The 19,150-nt window shown below is 50.8% G+C and overlaps 1 protein-coding gene across 1 annotated transcript in view; it reads left to right on the forward strand.

Annotated features, from left to right (window-relative positions):
• Positions 1 to 19,150, forward strand: part of SYMPK (symplekin scaffold protein) — a 33,472-nt gene that overhangs the window by 11,102 nt on the left and 3,220 nt on the right. The window contains exons 9-22 of the mRNA XM_082437173.1: positions 621 to 860; positions 4,864 to 5,018; positions 7,165 to 7,315; positions 8,770 to 8,974; positions 9,839 to 9,989; positions 10,943 to 11,178; positions 12,236 to 12,317; positions 12,517 to 12,630; positions 13,658 to 13,805; positions 14,811 to 14,971; positions 16,410 to 16,518; positions 16,852 to 16,952; positions 17,592 to 17,682; positions 18,808 to 18,909. Coding sequence (XP_082293299.1) covers positions 621 to 860; positions 4,864 to 5,018; positions 7,165 to 7,315; positions 8,770 to 8,974; positions 9,839 to 9,989; positions 10,943 to 11,178; positions 12,236 to 12,317; positions 12,517 to 12,630; positions 13,658 to 13,805; positions 14,811 to 14,971; positions 16,410 to 16,518; positions 16,852 to 16,952; positions 17,592 to 17,682; positions 18,808 to 18,909 — 2,046 coding nt within the window. The remainder of the gene's footprint in view (positions 1 to 620; positions 861 to 4,863; positions 5,019 to 7,164; positions 7,316 to 8,769; positions 8,975 to 9,838; positions 9,990 to 10,942; positions 11,179 to 12,235; positions 12,318 to 12,516; positions 12,631 to 13,657; positions 13,806 to 14,810; positions 14,972 to 16,409; positions 16,519 to 16,851; positions 16,953 to 17,591; positions 17,683 to 18,807; positions 18,910 to 19,150) is intronic.

Consider the following 19,150-nt stretch of genomic DNA (forward strand, 5'->3'; position numbering starts at 1 on the left):
AAGATATTGTGAGCCTATCTTTGAACCAGTCACAATGGCCAAGAGATTGCAGTGTTCTTACTGGCCCTGAGTCTCTTGCCCACTTGGACTGAGAATGGAGCCGAGGTGGTTCCCTCAAAGGAAAATGGGAGTGTTGTTGGCTGAGGAAGTGGGAAGGGATGCTGGGCAGGAAAGATTGCAGGCATCCTCTTTCTCTCTGGAACAGGGGAGGCTTACTTGTCAAGGTGATTGTTAGACATTAGAAAGTCATTCTGGTGTCAGGGACCAACGATGAACTGTTGTGGCAGTTCGGTTGGGACATTCTGGAGGTGATTATAGCCTTCCCCAGGGCAAGCATGTTGGAATTTCCAGACCAGAGATGGAGGGAGATGAGACTATGTTTAATGAAAGGGAGAGTGAGTTTTCTCTTTGTTTTAAGGTTGACTAATACTGAAGGAGACCTCTCAAGGATTTTGAGTATCAGCTTGTACAGGGGGAAGGCCATACATTAGATCTGAGAGCGAAGGAACTTTTCTAGGAGATGTCTGCCACCACTGCCCAAGCTGGGGCTTGGGAAGTGAGGGTGGCAGGGCCCCATGAGCTCTGTCCACAGCACGAAATTCTTGCTACTTTCCTCACAGCCAACCTGCCCCCAACGCTGGCCAAATCTCAGGTGAGCAGCGTGCGTAAGAACCTCAAGTTGCACCTGTTGAGTGTGCTGAAGCACCAAGCCTCCTTGGAGTTCCAGGCTCAGATCACCACCCTGCTGGTAGACCTGGGCACACCTCAGGCTGAGATCGCCCGCAACATGCCCAGCGGCAAGGATGCCCGCAAGCGGCCCCGAGATGACTCAGATTCCACGCTCAAGAAGATGAAGCTTGGTGAGCTGAGGAGCCGAGTCAGGCCTGGCAGGAGGAGGTGGCGGGGACTGACCACGTTCGAAATGTCTAATTACTTACGGGAAACTGTAAGCTAAATTTACATTATAAATTATGTTGTATAAATATGGTGACATATAATAAGTGGTATCAAAGTAAAATTACTGAAGAATGTAATACACTTACAAGTAATTATGAGTTACTTAAGCTATACAGGAAGGAATAAAATGAAAATAGTCTCTCTTTCATCCCTCACCCCAAAAGTAACCACTCCACAAGTATTAACACTTAGATTTTCTTTCAGAAATGCCTTATATGTGTTATGTGTGTAGAGTTCTCCTTCCCTGTGTTTCATTTATAAATCGAGTCTCTTTTTGAAGTTTTTTTTTTTTTTTTTTTTTTTGGCTGTGCCATGTGGCCTGTAGGATCTTAGTTCCGAAACCAGGGATCGAACCCACACCCCCTGCAGTGGAATTGTGGAGTCTTAACCACTGGACCACCAGGGAAGTCCCTGAAGTAATTTTTTAATGGTTGTATTATTTATCAATAGTGTTGACCATGGCAGCCTTCCTTACTGTAAAAAAAAAATTTTTTTAAGTGCTCGTTTGTTTCTAGAACATTTATGAAAGAATCGAGTTTTGGATTTCCCTGGCGGTCCAGTGGTTGAGACTCTGCACTTCCACTGCAGGGGGCGTAGGTTCGATCCCTGGTCAGGGAATTGGGATCCCATGGCGCAGCCAAAAAAAAAAAAAGAATCAAGTTTTGTTTTCGTTTTTTTTTTCGCTTTGAAAAATAACTTATTTTGATATAAGGAGTGAGGTAAGGATCTATTTTTCTCCCCCTAATTAAGCACACAAAGCAGAACGTTCTGTACCTTATTTGTTTAGGAATTATCTTGGAGTTTTTCTATATGTGCACATGGAAATCTGCTGCATCCTTGTAATGGTGGCATAATAGTCTATAGGGTACATGGACCACTTTAACCAGTCCCCCTGTTGGTGGACATTTCATTTGTGTCCATTTTTATAAAGTAATGAAGATTGCTGTAGTGTACAGTCTTGCATGCGTGTCAAGTCATGAGACAAGTTCCCAGTAGTGGGATTGATGGGGCAAAGAGCTTATACATTTATTTTTTGCCGACCAATTTTATTTTTCTATTACTTTCAACTTTTCATTTTGAAATAATTTCAAACTTGCAGATAAGTTACAAGAATAATACCAAACACTCCTGTGTACCCTTCACAAGGTGGGGATCACACATTCCATTTAGTTGTCACATCCCTCGAGTCTCCCAAATCATTTCCTCAGCCTTCTTCTGTTTCATGACCTTGACGTTGTGAAGAGTCCAGGGCAGCTGTTTGGTAGAATGTCCCTCCTCTTGGGTTTGTCTGCTCTTGCCTCCTGATTGGATTCAGGTTCTACACTTTTTGCACGAACGCTGCAGAAGTGATGCCCCGACTTCCTCTGTGTGTTGTGAGGAGGCACATGATGTCAGTTTGTCTCATCATTGGTGATGGGAATTTGATCTCTTGGTCGAAGTGATGACCGCTGGGTTTCTCTAGTGTAAAGTACCCTTTTTCCCTTTGTAAATAATAAGCTGAGAAGAGACACTTAAAACTATGTAAAATACTAGTTCTGCTTCAAACTTTGTGTGGTTTTGGCATCCATTAATGATTGTTGCTTGCATCTACTATTACTGTCATGGTCATAAAAAGGTTTCTTTCTACATTTATTACTTGGCATTTTGCTGTAAGGAAGAGCTTTCTTTTCTTCTCCCTACTTTATTATTAGTGTAGACTTCTGGATTCTTATTTGTTCTCTGGGTTATAATCCATTATTGTTGTTTTTCATTTTGTTACTCAAATTGCCTTATATTTAGTAGCAAGAACCTTTGAGTTGGCTCCTATGTCCCTTTAATGTGTCCTGTAAGTTTTTTTGAGCATTTCTTATTTTCTGGCATAACAAGGTGTTCTAGACTCATCGTGTACTTTCCTTACCCCAGCCTTCAACCAGCCATTTCTCTAAGAAGCCCTGGTTTCTTTCCTTCATTTTTTTTTTTTTTTTTTTTTTCTGGTTTCTTTTAAGTAGGGAATAGTTTCAGAAACCAAGATCTGAGCCATGGATATCTCCATTACTGCTGGGTGCATTTAAATTCTTTTTTTTTGGCCGCACTGTGAGGCATGCGGGATCCCAGTTGCCCGACCAGGGATCGAACCCATGTCCCCTGCGGTGGAAGCTCAGAGTCCTAACCACTGGCTTGCCAGGGAAGTCCCTAAATTCTTGATAGCAGTTTTCCAAAAAATCGCACCAGCGTATACAACCCCAGCAGTGTGCGAGTGCCAGTTACCCCATTCCTACCAGCTCTGGACATTTGTAAACTCTCTGGGTATAAATGGTATCCTAGGTCTCAGCTTGCTTTTTTGCATGTGTTGGAGTCAGGCTGCATGTTGTTTTACATTTATTAGCTACTTTAATTTCTGTGAAGTGCCCGTTCTGTTGTGTTGGTCAGCCTTTTGTAACTGAATTGTATGTGCCCTTGGTTAATGCAGGGTATCAGTTCTTTGTTACATGTGTTACAAACTTGAAGAGACTGCATAACATTTCATCATATTTTTGCCTTAATCTACTTAAATCATTATTGAATATTCTAGCTTTTCCACTCTTATAAATACAGCTTTGAGGAACGTCTTTGCACACAAAGCCTTTTCTCTAAGGTTCACGTTAATTAGTTTTTTCCCTTGAGCTAGAACCGCTGTGCTTGTAGTCACCCAGCCTGTTATTGATAGAAGTTGTGTGCCATATCTCTGTACAATCAGTGTTGCAGTGAATTCTCTGTACATCTTACCTTAGCTATATCTGTAAGTTTTTTTTTTTTTTTAAGGTATATTTATTTATTTATGGCTGTGTTGGGTCTTCGTTTCTGTGCGAGGGCTTTCTCTAGTTGCGGCAAGCGGGGGCCACTCACTATCGCGGCCTCTCTTGTTGCGGAGCACGGGCTCCAGATGCGCAGGCTCAGTAATTGTGGCTCACGGGCCCAGTCGCTCCGCGGCATGTGGGATCTTCCCAGACCAGGGCTCGAACCCGTGTCCCCTGCATTGGCAGGCAGATTCTCAACCACTGCGCCACCAGGGAAGCCCCTGTAAGTTTTTAGGGTAGATATTTAAAAGTGGAAATCCTGTGTTGAAGAGGTGTGCACATTTAAAATATTGACCTGCTATCAAACTGCCCTTCCAAAAGGCAATACCAGTTTACATTTCCGCAGTTCACACCCCTATTAACAACTGTCACTACTAACCTTTTTTTTTATTATTATTTTAAATTAATTAGTTTATTTATTTTTGGTTGTGTTGGGTCTTTGTTTCTGTGCGAGGGCTTTCTCTAGTTGCGGCAAGCGGGGGCCACTCTTCATCGCGGTGTGCGGGCCTCTCACTATCGCGGCCTCTCTTGTTGCGGAGCACGGGCTCCAGACGCGCAGGCTCAGTAGTTGTGGCTCACGGGCCTAGTTGCTCTGCAGCATGTGGGATCTTCCCAGACCAGGGCTCGAACCCGTGTCCCCTGCATTGGCAGGCAGATTCTCAACCACTGCACCACCAGGGAAGCCCACTACTAACCTTTTTATTTTTTGTCAATCATATAGGCAAATTCGCTGTCTTATTAGGATGTTTTTACATTTTCCTGATTCCTGGTGAGGTTGAGCACTGTTTCAAACGTAGGTGTTTTTAAACAGTAAAGCTCTGTGAACTTATTACTTAACCTTTTTGTCTTTTGGAGCTTAGTGTGATCAGCCAGGCTGGTATGGCTTATTCCCATTTCCCAGATGAAGAGAACTGAGGTCTAGAGAGAGGCAGGTAGTTCCCCAGGGTCATATGGCACAAAGGTCTTCATCTGCTGCACTGTTCCTATTTGCTGAGGCTGCCTGGGGGCTGGGACCACTGGGGGTGCCTGGGAGGAGGGGAGGGCTGCTGCCCTCTCTAGAGCCATCATCTTGTCTCCTTCTGTATCCCAGAGCCCAACCTGGGGGAAGACGACGAGGACAAGGACTTGGAGCCAGGCCCCTCAGCGACCTCGAAGGCCTCAGCCCAGATCTCAGGCCAGTCAGACACAGATATCACAGCCGAGTTCCTACAGCCTCTGCTGACACCTGACAATGTGGCCAATCTGGTGAGGATGGGTGGGGGCCATTTCCCACCAGGCAGGGAGGAAGGGTCTCTAGTCTTTTCTCTGCCCCTCCGCTCCACACTGCCCACCTTTTCCAGATGACATCAGACCTGAAGCACTTTTCTGTTTTCAGTGTTGGGAGGGTGCGGTCCAATGGGCCTTCCTCACTTTGGATGGACCTCTTCTTGCATGATCTTTACTCCTTCAGGAGGTTACTTGTCACTGCCCCCCCCCATAATCCCCCTTTGGGTTTTCTGAGTCTCCATCTACACCCACGCATTCGCACTCTGTCCTCTCCTTTGCAGGGAGGGTCTCTTAACTGTAGAGTGAACCCCATGACTTGTTTGCTAAGTGGTGTAGGATTGGCATCGGTGGGGTGGGATGACCAGTGTTTTCTTTGGATTTTCAAAGATGACCTGCTTCAAAGTGAAAGAACCACTGGTTTGAGTTGATGAGGGGAGCTGGAGTGGTGGGGTGTCTCACATCAGTCCTCCGGCTGTAGCAGCACCGAGACCTTTCTGTTGGATGCTCATGGAGAATAAATACCTCTTCCCATGCTCAACAGCAGTCACCATCAGCTTTCCCTTCTCTCTGCCTAGAGCCTCCAAGGGGCTTAGCTGTTGGGTGATTGGGTTGGCGAGGAGTTTTCTCTCCAGCTCAGATCTCTTTGGTGAGCTCCGGGCCTGGATATGCGGCCACCTCCTGCATCTTTCTCTCCTTGGGTGTTTCACAGGCACCTCAGGCTTAACATTTCAAAACTAAACTTGTGAAATTTCTCCCCCGACTCTTCTACAGGCCCGTGGCTCCTCCTGTGTTCTCAGCACACATGCCTCTCGTCCCCACGCCAGAAACTTGGGAGTTAAGCTCTTTACCTCCCCCTCAGCCTGAGTCCTTCCCCTCTTCTCCATTCCCCATGGCCCATGCCCTGTCCAGGCCCCGCCCTTTTCACACAGAAAACTACCTGCTTGTTCCCTGGCTCTGCCTTCCACTCTCCCTGTGGCAGGCAGAGGCATCTTTGTAAAGTACAAGTCATGATGCTCCCCTGCTCAGATCCCTGCCAGGGGTCTTTGTTTCCTTCCAGATAAAACTTAAATTCAGCTTGCCTTAGACCCTGTCTGATCTGGCTTCCATTAACTTGTTGTACCTTATCTATCCCTGTCACACTCCGGGAATTGTCTTTTTCAAATTATCAGCATGAAGTTGTTCATAAGATTCTTTTATTTTTATAATACCTGCTGTCTCTGTAGTAATGTGCCACTTTTTTGTCCCTAATACTGTGTCCTTCCTCTTTTTTTGTTTATTCTTGCTGTAGATTTGGTTGGTTTCAGTCATTTCAAAGGACTGGCTGTTAAGTTTTGTTGATAATCTTTTGTAACCTTTTCTGTTTTATTTCTGCTGTCTTTATTTCTTTCATGTTACTTTCTGTGAATGTTTTTCCCCAAGGTTAAATGCTTAGCTTATTAGTTTTCAGTTTTCTTTTCCAGTGTAAGCATTTAAGGATCTGATTTTCCATCTAGGTACTGTTGTAGCTGCATCTTACACATTTTGATTTGTAGTTATTTCATTACCTTTCTGTTCTATTATTTTATTATTTAAGAGCATGCATTTAAACTTCCAAGCCTGTAGGGAGTTTGAGATTATCTTTTGTTACCAATTCCTGACAGACATGGATGTGCTCTATTAGGATACTGATTTTTTTTTTTTTTTTAAAGTCAATTTCTGGTTCATATTATACTGTGTCACTGAACCTTCTTCCACTCACTGGGCAGGGTACCAGCTCTGCTGCCTCTTAGCCTTCCTATACTTGGAATATATTACCCCCCAACCCCTCGCTTGCAAGACTTCATTCTGTGTCAATCTGATTCTGGTCCTTCTCTCAGTTCTCAGCCTATGTGCCACTGCCCCGGGGAGCCAAAGCCATCCCTGGCACCCTTTACTGTGTCCTGTGGCACCCTTTACTTCTTCTCTCATACGCCACACTGCATCAGTACTCGTTTTCTCTCTGACTTGCGCAAGAATCTGTGCTCCATGAGAGCAGGCCCAGGTCTGTCCTAGTCACTGCCATTTCGCTAGCATTGGCCTGGGTGTGGAACGAATATTTGTTGAGTCAATAAGTAAGGGAAGACTCCTTTTCCTGGGCATCTCGCAGGTCCTTATCAGTATGGTGTACCTGCCCGAGGCCATGCCCGCCTCCTTCCAAGCCATCTACACCCCAGTGGAGTCAGCAGGCACTGAAGCCCAGATCAAGCACCTGGCTCGGCTCATGGCCACACAGATGACGGCCGCAGGACTGGGGCCAGGTGAGTGTCACATGGAGCTGACCAGGGCTAGGGGTTGGCACTATGGCCACTGGGTCCTCCTTAGTGGAAGAGCACCTCTTTGTAATGCTGCAAATGGAAAATCATGCGATCTTAGGTGTAAATAGTTACAGGTCCCATAGATACAGTGACTACTCTATAGTTTCAGGCCCTGGGCTTTGAAATCCAGCAGACCTGAGTTTGAGGTCTGAGTTGAACTAGACTACCTCAGCCACTTAATAGCTGTGTGTCTTTGGTCAAGTTACTTAACCTCTCTGAGCGCCATGTGGTTTCCCATTCTAACAGTACTATTGAGGTATAAATTATGTACAGTGAAACACACAGCTCTTAAGTATACACCTTAGTGAATTTTCACAAAGTGAACACACCAGTGTAGCCGCCACCCAGATGGAGAAGGACTGTTACCAGCACTCTGGAAAATTCTTTCTTGCTCCTTTCCAGTCGACACTCAAAGTATCCCCTGTCCAGAGACAACCACTGTTCTGACTTCTGTCTCCACAGATTAGTTTTTTCTAGTTTTGAACTTCTTATAAATGGAATCATAGAGTCTGGCTTATTTTGCTCAGCATAAGGTTTTGTTTTGTTTATAAATGTATTTATTTATTTATTTATGGCTGTGTTGGGTCTTCGTTGCTGTGCGGTGGCTTCTCTTGTTACAGAGCACGGGCTCTAGGCTCACGGGCTTCAGTAGTCGTGGCACGCAGGCTTCAGTAGTTGTGGCTCGCGGGCTCTAGAGCGCAGGCTCAGTAGTTGTGGTGCACTGGCTTAGTTGCTCCGCGGCATGTAGGATCTTCCCAGATGAGGGATCGAACCCGTGTCCCCTGCCTTGGCAGGCGGATTCTTTTTTTTTTTTTTGCAGGCAGATTCTTAACCACTGCGCCACCAGCGAAGTCCCATCAGCATAAGTTTTTGAGGTTCATCCATGTTGCTGTGTGAACCAAGAGTTTACTTTTTATTGCTCAGTAGTCTTCCATTATGTGAATAGGCCACCGTTTGTTTATCCACACTCCTCTGTTGATGGACCTGTGGATTGTTTACAGTTTTTGTCCATTGTGAATAAAGCTGCTGCGAACATTTGTGTACAGGTGTTTTGATGCACATGTGCCCTCATTTATCTTGAGTTGATACCAAGGAGGGAATTGTTGAGTCGTGAGTTTGGGTATGTTCAGTGCTATTCGAAACTGCCCATCAGCTTTCCAAAGTGGCAATACCATTTACTACTCCCACCGGCAGTGAGTGGGCATTTCTAGTTTGAGTCTCCGTTGTTGTATTGCAAAATGGGGATGAAAAAGGTACCTGCTCCAGAAAGGCATTTTGCAGATTTAAATGAGTTTTGTGTGTACAAGGCTTAGAGTAGAGCCTGTCTCACAGGAGGTCCTTGGGTGGGAGCGGGTGGGTCTGACGTGCCAAGAGCCCGTTTGCTGCCTCCCCCTCAGGCGTGGAGCAGACCAAACAGTGCAAGGAGGAGCCCAAGGAGGAGAAGGTGGTGAAGCCGGAGAGTGTCCTGATCAAGCGGCGCCTGTCAGCTCAGGGTCAGGCCATCTCGGTAGTGGGCTCCCTGAGCTCCATGTCCACTCTGGAGGAGGAAGCGCCCCAGGCCAAGAGGAGGCCAGAGCCCATCATCCCCGTCACGCAGCCCCGGTGAGTCCCCTTGCAGGTGCTGGTGCAGGACTAGAGGCCTGGTTCTTGGTGTGTGTGTGACAGACAAAGACAGATAAACAGAGATCGGTCTGGACGAGGGTCTGTCTGATTCCGGCGTCAATGCCCTAACCACTAAGGCTTAGCTGTTGTTTTCTTTTAGAAAAAACACCCCTTACTTATATCTAAAATTGGGATGGAATGATAGTATCTCTCTCTAAGGATGAGGGAGAATTAAATGAGTTCACAATGATGGTTAGATGATTAAATCAGATAACGCTTGGGGTGGGCAGTGATCGTGATGTAAAAGCACTGAGCGTGATTCCTAGCGCGTAGGAGGTGCTACTGGTTGTTGCCATCGTCGTCCTCATCATTACCTGCCTTAGAGACCACAGAATGCTGCCAGTCCCTGCCCTGTCCCCAAGCAAGGCTTGCTCACAAGGCCCTGCCTGATCTGCTGCCCCTCCAAGCTCTCCATTCCCCTTCCTGCCTCCTCCAGTCACACCAGCCTCTTGGTGTTTCTTGAACAGCCAAGCAGGTTCCCACTTGAAGGCCTTTGCACCTCCTGTTCCCTCTGCCTGGAAAGCTCATCCTCCAGATATTTGTGGATCTTATTCAGTCGTTTCATTCAGATCTCCAGTCACACGTTGCTTGCTCCTTATAGAGGCCTTCCCTGAGATACTGTTTACAAAACCAAAAGAGCGTCCTCTTCCTTCCCATTACCCTGCGCCCTGCCGTGCCTCAGAGTCACAGGGGAGTTGGAGAGACAGTGTGGGGGGTGTCTCTGTATGTATGGCCTGGGGTGGGCCTGGGCTCCAGAAAGGATGTTCCGAGTCACCGTGTCCCTGTCCCTACTCTCCCATGTAGGCTGGCAGGCGCCAGTGGGCGCAAGAAAATCTTCCGTCTGAGTGATGTGCTGAAGCCCCTGACCGACGCCCAGGTTGAGGCCATGAAGCTGGGCGCTGTGAAGCGGATCCTGCGGGCTGAGAAGGCCGTGGCCTGCAGCGGGGCAGCCCAGGTGTGCCTCTGTACTCCCCAGCCCGTCCTTGCAGTCCCGCTCCCCAAGAGTCTGCCTCACATCCCAGCAGAGACAGGCCCCGGGGTCAACCCCCCTGGCTCCAGATTCCACCTCTGCCGTTCACTGGCCACTTCTCCAAACCTTACTCTGTTGTCCCATAAAACGAAGAGATGGCAGCTCCACACAGGTGACAAGGAGGAAGAAATGTGTGGACACGCATGCGCTCTCACTCAGCACAGGGCGGCTGCGAGGAAGAGCCCTGCGAGTGCGGGCTGCCATGATGCTCTTTCTTCCTTGTGGTTAACAGTATTCTTGTTCTTTAGCTTCAGAAACACTCACACACCTGCTTTAAATCCTGATTCTGCCACTTCCTGGGATTGTAACCTCAGTCAAGCGACTTTTTCCCTATTTTTTTGAAGTTTATTTTTAATTACCCAAATAGTATATGAACGTATTCTCTCTGTTAAAAAATATTTCCAGGCCACAGAGGGCCTGTAAGTCTCCTTTGGCCCCCACTGCATGCCATCCCCTCCACAGAGGCGACCGATGTACAAATGAAGGGAATCCTTCAGGATCTTTTTCTGTGTACCTAAGTGTGTAGATATTACCCCTAGAAATTTAGATATTTATATTTTAGATACATTTTAGATATTTAGATATATTTTAGATATTTGTAATTTCATATATTTATAATTTAGATATTACTCTTAGAAATTTTAGCTATTACTCCTAGTTTTATTCCGTGATGATTAATTTTTTTCTCCCTTTTCATTTTTTTTCTTCCATACAAATGAGACCTCCCGAGAATAAGGTTCTTCAGCTTTCCTTCCTCACTTAACACTGGGTCTGTGCTGGGGGGTCCCTGAGGCTGGGCAGGAGTAGTTGCAGGGCACCATCGTGCGGTGCCTAGGATTGCCCACTCCCACGCCAACACAGACCCTTGCTCGTGTCAGGTGCGCATAAAGATCCTGGCCAGCCTGGTGACTCAGTTCGACTCGGGCCTGAAGGCCGAGGTCCTGTCCTTCATCCTGGAAGATGTGCGGGCCCGCCTGGACCTGGCCTTTGCCTGGCTCTACCAGGAGTACAACGCCTACCTAGCAGCTGGTGCCGCGGGCACCCTGGACAAGTATGAGGACTGCCTCATCCGCCTGCTCTCCGGCATTCAGGAGAAGCCAGACCAGAAGGATGGGTGAGGGGGATGGCCCTGCACCCTCCTGTCCCCAAGAGTACCCCCACCTGTGTCCTGCCTTTTCTTTCTAGTTTCTGACCACCTCTGTCTTCATCGCCACCCGAGTCAGTCCTCCATGTGCCCATCCCAAGTCCCCCTTCTCTCCCCACGCGCAGACGATGTCACCTCACTGTAGGCTCTGGGTCACGCGCCCTGGGCTTGTTTCCCAGCTCTGCTGCTTGCTCTCTGACTGACCTGTGTCACTCACTTCTGGGCCTCCGTTTTCTCATATAATATATAATAAATAACAGTGCCTGCTTCAGAGGCTTGTTCTGGAGGTTGACTTCTCGCCATCCCCATCTCTTGCCTGAATCAGTTCTGTGGCTTCCTCCTTGTCTTTGACCTCCAGTTTATCCATTCTCCACACAGCAGCGCAGGTGACATTTTATAATGTAAATACTGTCTTGTTATTCCCCACTAAAAACCTTCGGTTGTCCTCGAGATAAAACGCAACTTTCTTACTATGTTTTATGAGACCTTGTGTAATCCAATCCCCACCAACTTCTTTAGCCTCCTTTCTTACCTCTCTGCTTTTCCCTGCCCCCAAACTTTAGCCGCACTGGCCTTCAGTCTTCTGTTCCTCAAACATGATGAGTTCGGGGCTTGGCACTTACTGTTCTCTCTACCTGGAATGCTGTCCCCCTACTTGCATGGCTGGCTCTTTCTCATCTGCCAGCATTGACTAAAGTATCATCTCAAAGCAGCCTTTCGTGGTCACCATGTCTAAAATAGCAATACCCTTTCCCAGCCCCCATCATTCCCTCCCATTGCTGTATTAAGCTAGGAATCCCCATTTGACAAAGGGGAGAAACTGAGTTTCAGAGAGGCAGTCTCTGCCCAAGTCACCCACCTGGCAGCGTTTGAACCCTGCTCTGTTGCCTCCAAAGCTCTATACCCAGGGGGTTGAGCGAGCTCTCTGTGAGGGGGGGCCCTGCCAGCTGTGAGCTGCGATCAGCAGGACGGAGAAGCCAGGGGGCCCCTTGTCTGCAGCCGTTCACTGTTCCTCCCTCTCTGGAAGGATCTTCACCAAGGTTGTACTGGAGGCGCCGCTGATCACTGAGAGTGCCCTGGAGGTGATTCGCAAGTACTGTGAGGATGAGGTGAGGACGGGCGGCAGATCTCCCTGCATCCCCAACACTGTGGTGCGGGCAGGAGCTCTGCTTGTTGCAGCCTGTGGCGGGAGGTCTTGTGAGGGACCAGTAGCTTTTGTCTAGGACCAGATCCGATTGAAGCAAGGGAGACACCCCAGAGGCACACCGCGGGTGCCTTGAGCTCTGGTTCCCTTCCTTCCTGCCGCAGAGTCGCACCTACCTGGGCATGTCCACTCTTCGAGACCTGATCTTCAAGCGCCCGTCCCGCCAGTTCCAGTACCTGCATGTTCTGCTAGACCTCAGCTCCCATGAGAAGGACAAGGTGAGCCCCCGTCGCCCTTTGCTGGGTTACACTCAGTCCTTCTTCTGTCCCAAGTAACCAGCCCAGTCTTTTCCACATTCCCCTGAAAGTTTCTGGGCCTAATGTCCTTCTTGCAACAATTTTTTGGTGGTGGTGGTGGTGGTTTTTCCATTTACGATGGCACGAGGCTGCTTAGAATATACACACGTACATACACTCACCGCCTCCCAGGAAAGGCAGTCCCATTTTCGCTCTTATTCCACCCGTGTTGGTGCGCCCCTCTTAAGGCCTGGTGGTGTGCTGTGACCTGGGGGAGCGCTGACCAGGAGGGGAGCCGTTGTGACCCACACAGTGTGTTCAGTGGCAGGAGTGGAGCAGTGTGTGTGGTGGCGGAACCCTGGAGGCTGAGGAAGGGAGGTGGTCTAAGGAAGGCTTCTGGAGGAGGGGTCGTGTGAGCCAAGACCTGAAATATGAGTAGACGGGTGTGCCCTGGACGGAGGGAACAGCGTGTGATTGAGAGGGCCCTTGGTCCATCCCTGCTCCAGCCTCCTGCCAGCTCCTTTGTGATGTCTTGTGTCCATTCATTCAGCAGACCCTCACTGCACACCCTGGCTCAGCCCTGTGGTGCTTTTGGGGACAAAGCAGTGCCCCAGACCAGGCCCTGTCCTCATGGCTCCCAGCAGGGGATGTCTGAGTGAAACAGGATACAGCCAGTGACAGGCATGCCAGGCAGTGGGAACCTTTTTGTGCCAGGTCTCAAAGCCAGGGAGAACGCTGTTACTTTTGAGGAACTGAGGAAAACTCCTTCTGGTTGGAGTGTAGCAAGCAAGGCAAGAACGATAAGAGATGGGGCTGGGCAGGTAGATGGTGAGGTGGTGCAGGGCCCTCAGGTGGGCCAGAAAACCTCTCTCCCAAGCCGGTGACCAGTCTTGGGCACAGGTAACTCAGCCCAGCTGGGCCTCTCTCAGACTTCGGCTTTTCACACTGGTGCTGCCAAGCTCAGAACAACTGTCTTCCCCTCCACCATCTTCCCCCACTCTCTCCTCAGGTGCGTTCCCAGGCCTTGCTATTCATCAAGCGCATGTACGAGAAGGAACAGCTACGAGAGTATGTGGAGAAGTTTGCCCTCAACTACCTACAGCTCTTGGTCCACCCCAACCCTCCATCTGTGCTCTTTGGAGCTGACAAGGACACAGGTTTGGTGCAGGTTCTTCAGAGGTGTATTGAGCACCCGCTGCGTCTCAGGCTCTGGGCTGGGTCCTGGGGACGGAGCTGGATCTAAGCTGAGCCCTGCGCAGCCTGCTAGAGAAGACAGCCAGACAGTAGTAACCAGAACGAGCAGGCCTCAGGTGGCGAAACCAGGAGTCTGTGGAAGCCCAGAGGGGGCGCCTGACCCAGCCTGAGGGGTCAGGGAGAGCATCCTGAAGGAGGGGACAGCTGGGCTGAAAGCCGAGGACAAGGAGAGCTAGACAGTGATGGGGCTCCAGGAAAGGCCAGGCAGGATCATCGCAGGCCAATTTCCTCAGCAAAGCTCTGGGTCCTCCGGAATTGCAGTCAGGGAGACCCGGGCCCCAGGGGAAGGGACCATTAAATTGGAAGGTTCAGGCTGTGGCAGGAAGCGCAGGGCCTTCGAGGAGCACAGGAGCCCTGGTGCAGCCTGGGTGCCAGGAAGGCTTCCCAGGAGAGGTACTGGCTATGTGAGACCCAGAGGAGGAGGTACAGAAAGAGGAGTTGGGCAGCCGTGTTCTAGGCATCAGAGCAGCACGTGCAAAGGCTCCAAAGTGGGGGCCCTGGGGGACTGTCAAAAGTAGGGTGTAACCAGAGCACACAACCCCAGAGGCAAGGCCACCCTGAACAGGACCTGGCAGGTAGAGCAAGGTGAGGAGCTGGGGGTTTATCCTGAGGGCATAGGACAGTCGTGGGAGCACTGAGCAGGGGAGGGGCAGGGTCAGAACTTGGAAAGATCTCTCTCACCGCCTTGTGGATTGGTGGTCAGAGGAGACCAGATGGGAATTTAGTGCAGAGACTTCTGAAAGGGGAGCAGTCCTGGTTCCACCCCATTTCCCAGATGATTGGCTTCCTGCCCAAACAATTTGCTTCCCAGGCCCAGCTCCCTTATGTGCCTGTCCCCCAAGAAGAGCCAGATGCTGGGGGTGGGAGGGGAGTGGGGCCGGCCTGATCTTCACCCCCTGCCCTATTAGAGGTGGCAGCGCCCTGGACTGAGGAGACAGTAAAGCAGTGTTTGTACCTCTACCTGGCCCTCCTGCCTCAGAACCACAAGCTGATCCACGAGCTGGCAGCCGTGTATACTGAGGCCATCGCTGACATCAAGAGGACAGTGCTGAGGGTCATCGAACAGCCGGTGAGGCCCCTGAGCCCACCAGGCTCTGCCCACCCATGGGTGGGGCTCAATCCCCAACTCCAGCCCTTCCCCTGGTATATTCTCCTTGTGTGTGCTAAGCACTAAGGGTTATCACCCCAGGCTGAGCAGCTGTGTCACTTGCGGGTGGTCCACACTTCCATCTGCTCCTGAGAAGACAGCAGGGTAGCACCGTAGTTAAGAGCCTAGAGTTGGATGGACCTAGGTTCACATTCCGCGTCTCACTTTCTCACTGCGTAAACTTGCACGCTTCGGTAAAAATGGGGAAGGTAATTCAGTCCCCCAAGCTTGTTGGAGGGATTCCGTGACCTCATGCATGTAAACATCTGTGTCACTGTTATCATTTATGAGCTGTCCCTCCCCTGCCTTGCTGACAGGAATCTTTAGTTGTCATTGCCTAAGTCCCTCCTGCTCCTCTTTGGAACCACAGGGTCACTCACAAGAGAAGCATCTCAGTTACAGACTGGCCCCTAAAATTCAGAATGTCTGCCCTTCCGATTTGTAGCTGGCTTTGTACCCGCCTCCCAGATTCAATAGTGTCTTTACCTGTAATGTGGGGGTAATAGGCTCGGTGTAAGGAAGAAGCAGATTCTTCTCCCCATTCTCAGGGTGAGCCCACCAGACTCTGAGCTCTTCGAGGGCAAAGACTGGCAGTTCCACTTGTGATTGTAAAGATTTATGGGGCAGAGGAAGGCATGAACCCTTGAAGCCTGGCCCTCCGCTGCCTGTGTTTGGCGTTTGTGGTGGGTTGAGGGGAAGCCTGCAGAAGCAGCAGCAGGTCGAGCCCTGATCTGAGCACGCAGCCAAGCCAGGGCTCTGGCAGTCACAGAGGTGGGTGGGCAGGGGCGCCTACAGAAGCCAGAAAAGTCTTCACCAAGGAACTGAAGGACAGGTTGGGCATTAAAGCTCAGGTTAAGTCAGAGATGGCAGGGAGAAGGCACGGTCTGCCTAGAAGGGCAGCATGGGTGAAGGCTCAGGAGCTGCAGGAAGCCTGTGTCTGTGTGAGATTGGGTGGAAGAGACAGAGATGCTTCTGCCCAACCCTCCCCCCCACTTCCCCCCACTTCGGTGAACCCTGTCACCAATTCTTTTTCCCCCTGTTTTACTGAGATATGATTGACATATAACATTATCTTAGTTTAAGGTATACAACATAGTGATTTGATATATGTATATATGGTGAAATGATTATTACATTAAGTTTCATTAACATCCATCACCTCACAGAATTAACGATTTTTTTCTAATGAGAACTTTTAAGATCTACTCTCTCCGTCACCACTTCTTACTCCCGAGTCCCAGCATCCACCCTGCCCCTGACACCTGGGCCTCCCCGAGCTCTCACCCTGGGCCCCTCATCGTCCTCACATCGCCTAGCCCCTTCCCCGGGCCTTCCCTGTCATCCCTCTCTCTACATCTAGATCCGAGGAATGGGCATGAACTCGCCCGAGCTGCTCCTGCTGGTGGAAAACTGTCCCAAGGGGGCAGAGACACTGGTCACACGTTGTCTGCACAGCCTCACGGACAAAGGTGCCCCCTGGGACCCCACCTTTCATCCTTTTCTTCCATTGCCCAGGTCTTCCCCACTTCCCCTTCCCCGGACCTGGGGATCAGAGCTGCTGGGTCCCCAGATGCTTGGCCCTCTTGTGAGTCTCTCCCCATCCTTGGGCCTCAGTTTCCCCATGTGGAAGAGTGTATTGCTAAATGCACTTGAGAAACCAAGGGGCCAAGGATTTCTGCTCTGAAATGGAGTTGCCCTTCCCTGCCCTTCCCACACACCCACCACCGTTTCTCCTCCTCCTCGGAGCTCACCTTCACCCCCCCGCCCCCGACACCTGTGCCTCCTGCTGCTTCTGCCTGCAGTCCCACCCTCCCCAGAGCTGGTGAAGCGGGTCCGGGATCTCTACCACAAGCGACTGCCCGACGTCCGCTTCCTCATCCCTGTGCTCAATGGGCTGGAAAAGGTATGGAGCTGGATGCCTCGATGCCCCCACTGACGAGGACGTGGCAGGGCAGGGCCGGGGAGGAGGTCGGCACCCAGGTGCCCATGTCAGATGCCTGTAAACACATTCTGGGGCTTGTTTGGGTCAGTCTCAACTTTGCAAGCCGCTCCCCTCTCTGAGCCTCAGTTTCTTCCTCTGTCAAGTGAGTATCACAGTGATCCACCACCACCCCACCCTCCTCACCCGCCCCCCATACACACAAGATTGTCCTGAGGCCTAAATGTAGCCACAGAAGCAGCACTCTTCCTAGCGTAGGAAGCACCTCCCCTTGAGGATGTGCGTCCCCTGCCCATGCTCAGTCTTGTTCCTAACAGGCTGTGGGACCTTGCGTGAGCCTCCATCTCCTCCACTTGCAGGAGGAATCACTGAGCTGGCACAGGGGGCTCAGATGGGGGTTGATGAGGCTGGGGCTGAGTCAGGCCCAGTGAGTTGGGAAAGCTCAGCCTTGAGGGACCAGAGGAAGTGAGAGGAGAAAAGCACTGAAGGGGCTTGGTGAGGCCAGAGCTTGCCCCCCACCTCCCCAGGGTGAGCAGTGGGGAGGCTTGTCTGGAGGGGGTGGGCGGGCATATCTGACCTGCCTCCCCTGCCTTGCCCTTGTAGAAGGAAGTGATCCAGGCCCTGCCAAAGCTCATCAAACTCAACCCCATAGTGGTGAAAGAGGTCTTCAACCGCCTGCTGGGCACCCAGCACGGTAGGTGATGTGCTCTCCCCACTACCAGGGGCCAGCTCTGCCCTGGCCCTCATATCCCTCACCCGTGGCTCCCTGTGCCCCAGCTCCCCCAGGAGACCCCACCTCAGGTGGCAGGAGGAAGGCGTCCCGGAGGTGAGATGCAGAATGCTGGGGGAGGGATGCCGTCTTTAGAGAGGAAGGGGTGGGGGCTCATCGTGCTCTCTGGGGCTACCATCCAGACTTGGCAACATCTCAACGTCTGTCCCAAAGCTCCCAGGTCACCCTCCTGTGACACATGGATGATGGTTTCATTCACAATGGGGACAAAATTGTGGAATTGAGGTCTGACTCTCTATAAGCGTCTTCCCTTCTAGGACCCAACTGCTCTTCCTCAAACATGGGCTCCACTCCTGCCCTTCCTTAGCTCTTGCCTGAGCCCCTCCAGCTGTGGGTGAGGGGTCTTTGTTTGACCTGGTCAAAAAGAAAGAAAACTTCCAACCTAGAAAGACTACCAAGTGGCATAGGGTAGATTCCTCACCCCTCACCCAGTGGCTGGAGCTAAGGAGGGTGGGGGCTGTCTGTTCCACATGTAATCCGGTGATTTAAAACATACACACAAGAGTGACTGGGACCCTCAAAACCCCACCAGAAGACTGCCGTCCCCCCCAGCCTCCTCCGCCGTGGCGTTCACTTCAAGCACTGTTTGCAAGTCTGTTGCCTGCCCCAGCCTGTCCTGTCTAGCAAATTCCCCCAGTATCTGTGCTGTGCTGGAGCACCTGGCATGAGCTCGTCCTAGCTCTGCCCTCATGGGTGCCCAGCCTGGGGCAAGTGTGGGGAGAGCAGCCGAATCACACTAGATGTTGCCCTAACGAGGGTAGGAGCCCAGTGCTGGGGAGGAGGAGAGCACAGTGAAGGCCTCTGATGATGCCCTCCGGTTGTGAAGGATGGCTTTCCAGCTGCTGTCTCATTCAGGCCCCTCCTTTTGCGTTCTCAGTCTCTTTCTTCCGCTACTCTAGCCCTTTGTACCCCTAATCCCGGAGGGCGCCTGTCTTCATTGGCCGCTCCCACCAATTTGGGGGACTTGGACCTGTCTCTTAGGCCTCCATACTGTCTCCTCCACCTCCCCGCTACTCCCACCTGCTGCAGGTGAAGGGAACTCAGCCTTGTCCCCCCTGAACCCTGGAGAGCTTCTCATCGCATTACACAACATCGACTCCTCGAAGTGTGACATGAAGTCCATCATCAAAGGTGAGGCGTTCCCCCCAAACCCCCTTGAGTGGTCTGGCCACTTCGGACCTGGGGAGGAACCCAGTCGCCCACGTGCCCCTGCTGGAATCTGCCAAGTCGGAGATTGTGCCGCCTGCAGCTCCATCTCAGAGCTCCAGACACCCACCCTTATTCCTTTCCCTCCCTCCCCGCTTCTGTCCTTCCTTTCTCCCTCCCCCCCACCTAAGGAACTGATGCACGCACTGTGCACTGACACAGAGTA

Source organism: Balaenoptera physalus (genome assembly GCF_965194825.1).
Source record: "Balaenoptera physalus genome assembly, chromosome: 19".
Lineage (NCBI taxonomy): Eukaryota > Metazoa > Chordata > Mammalia > Artiodactyla > Balaenopteridae > Balaenoptera > Balaenoptera physalus.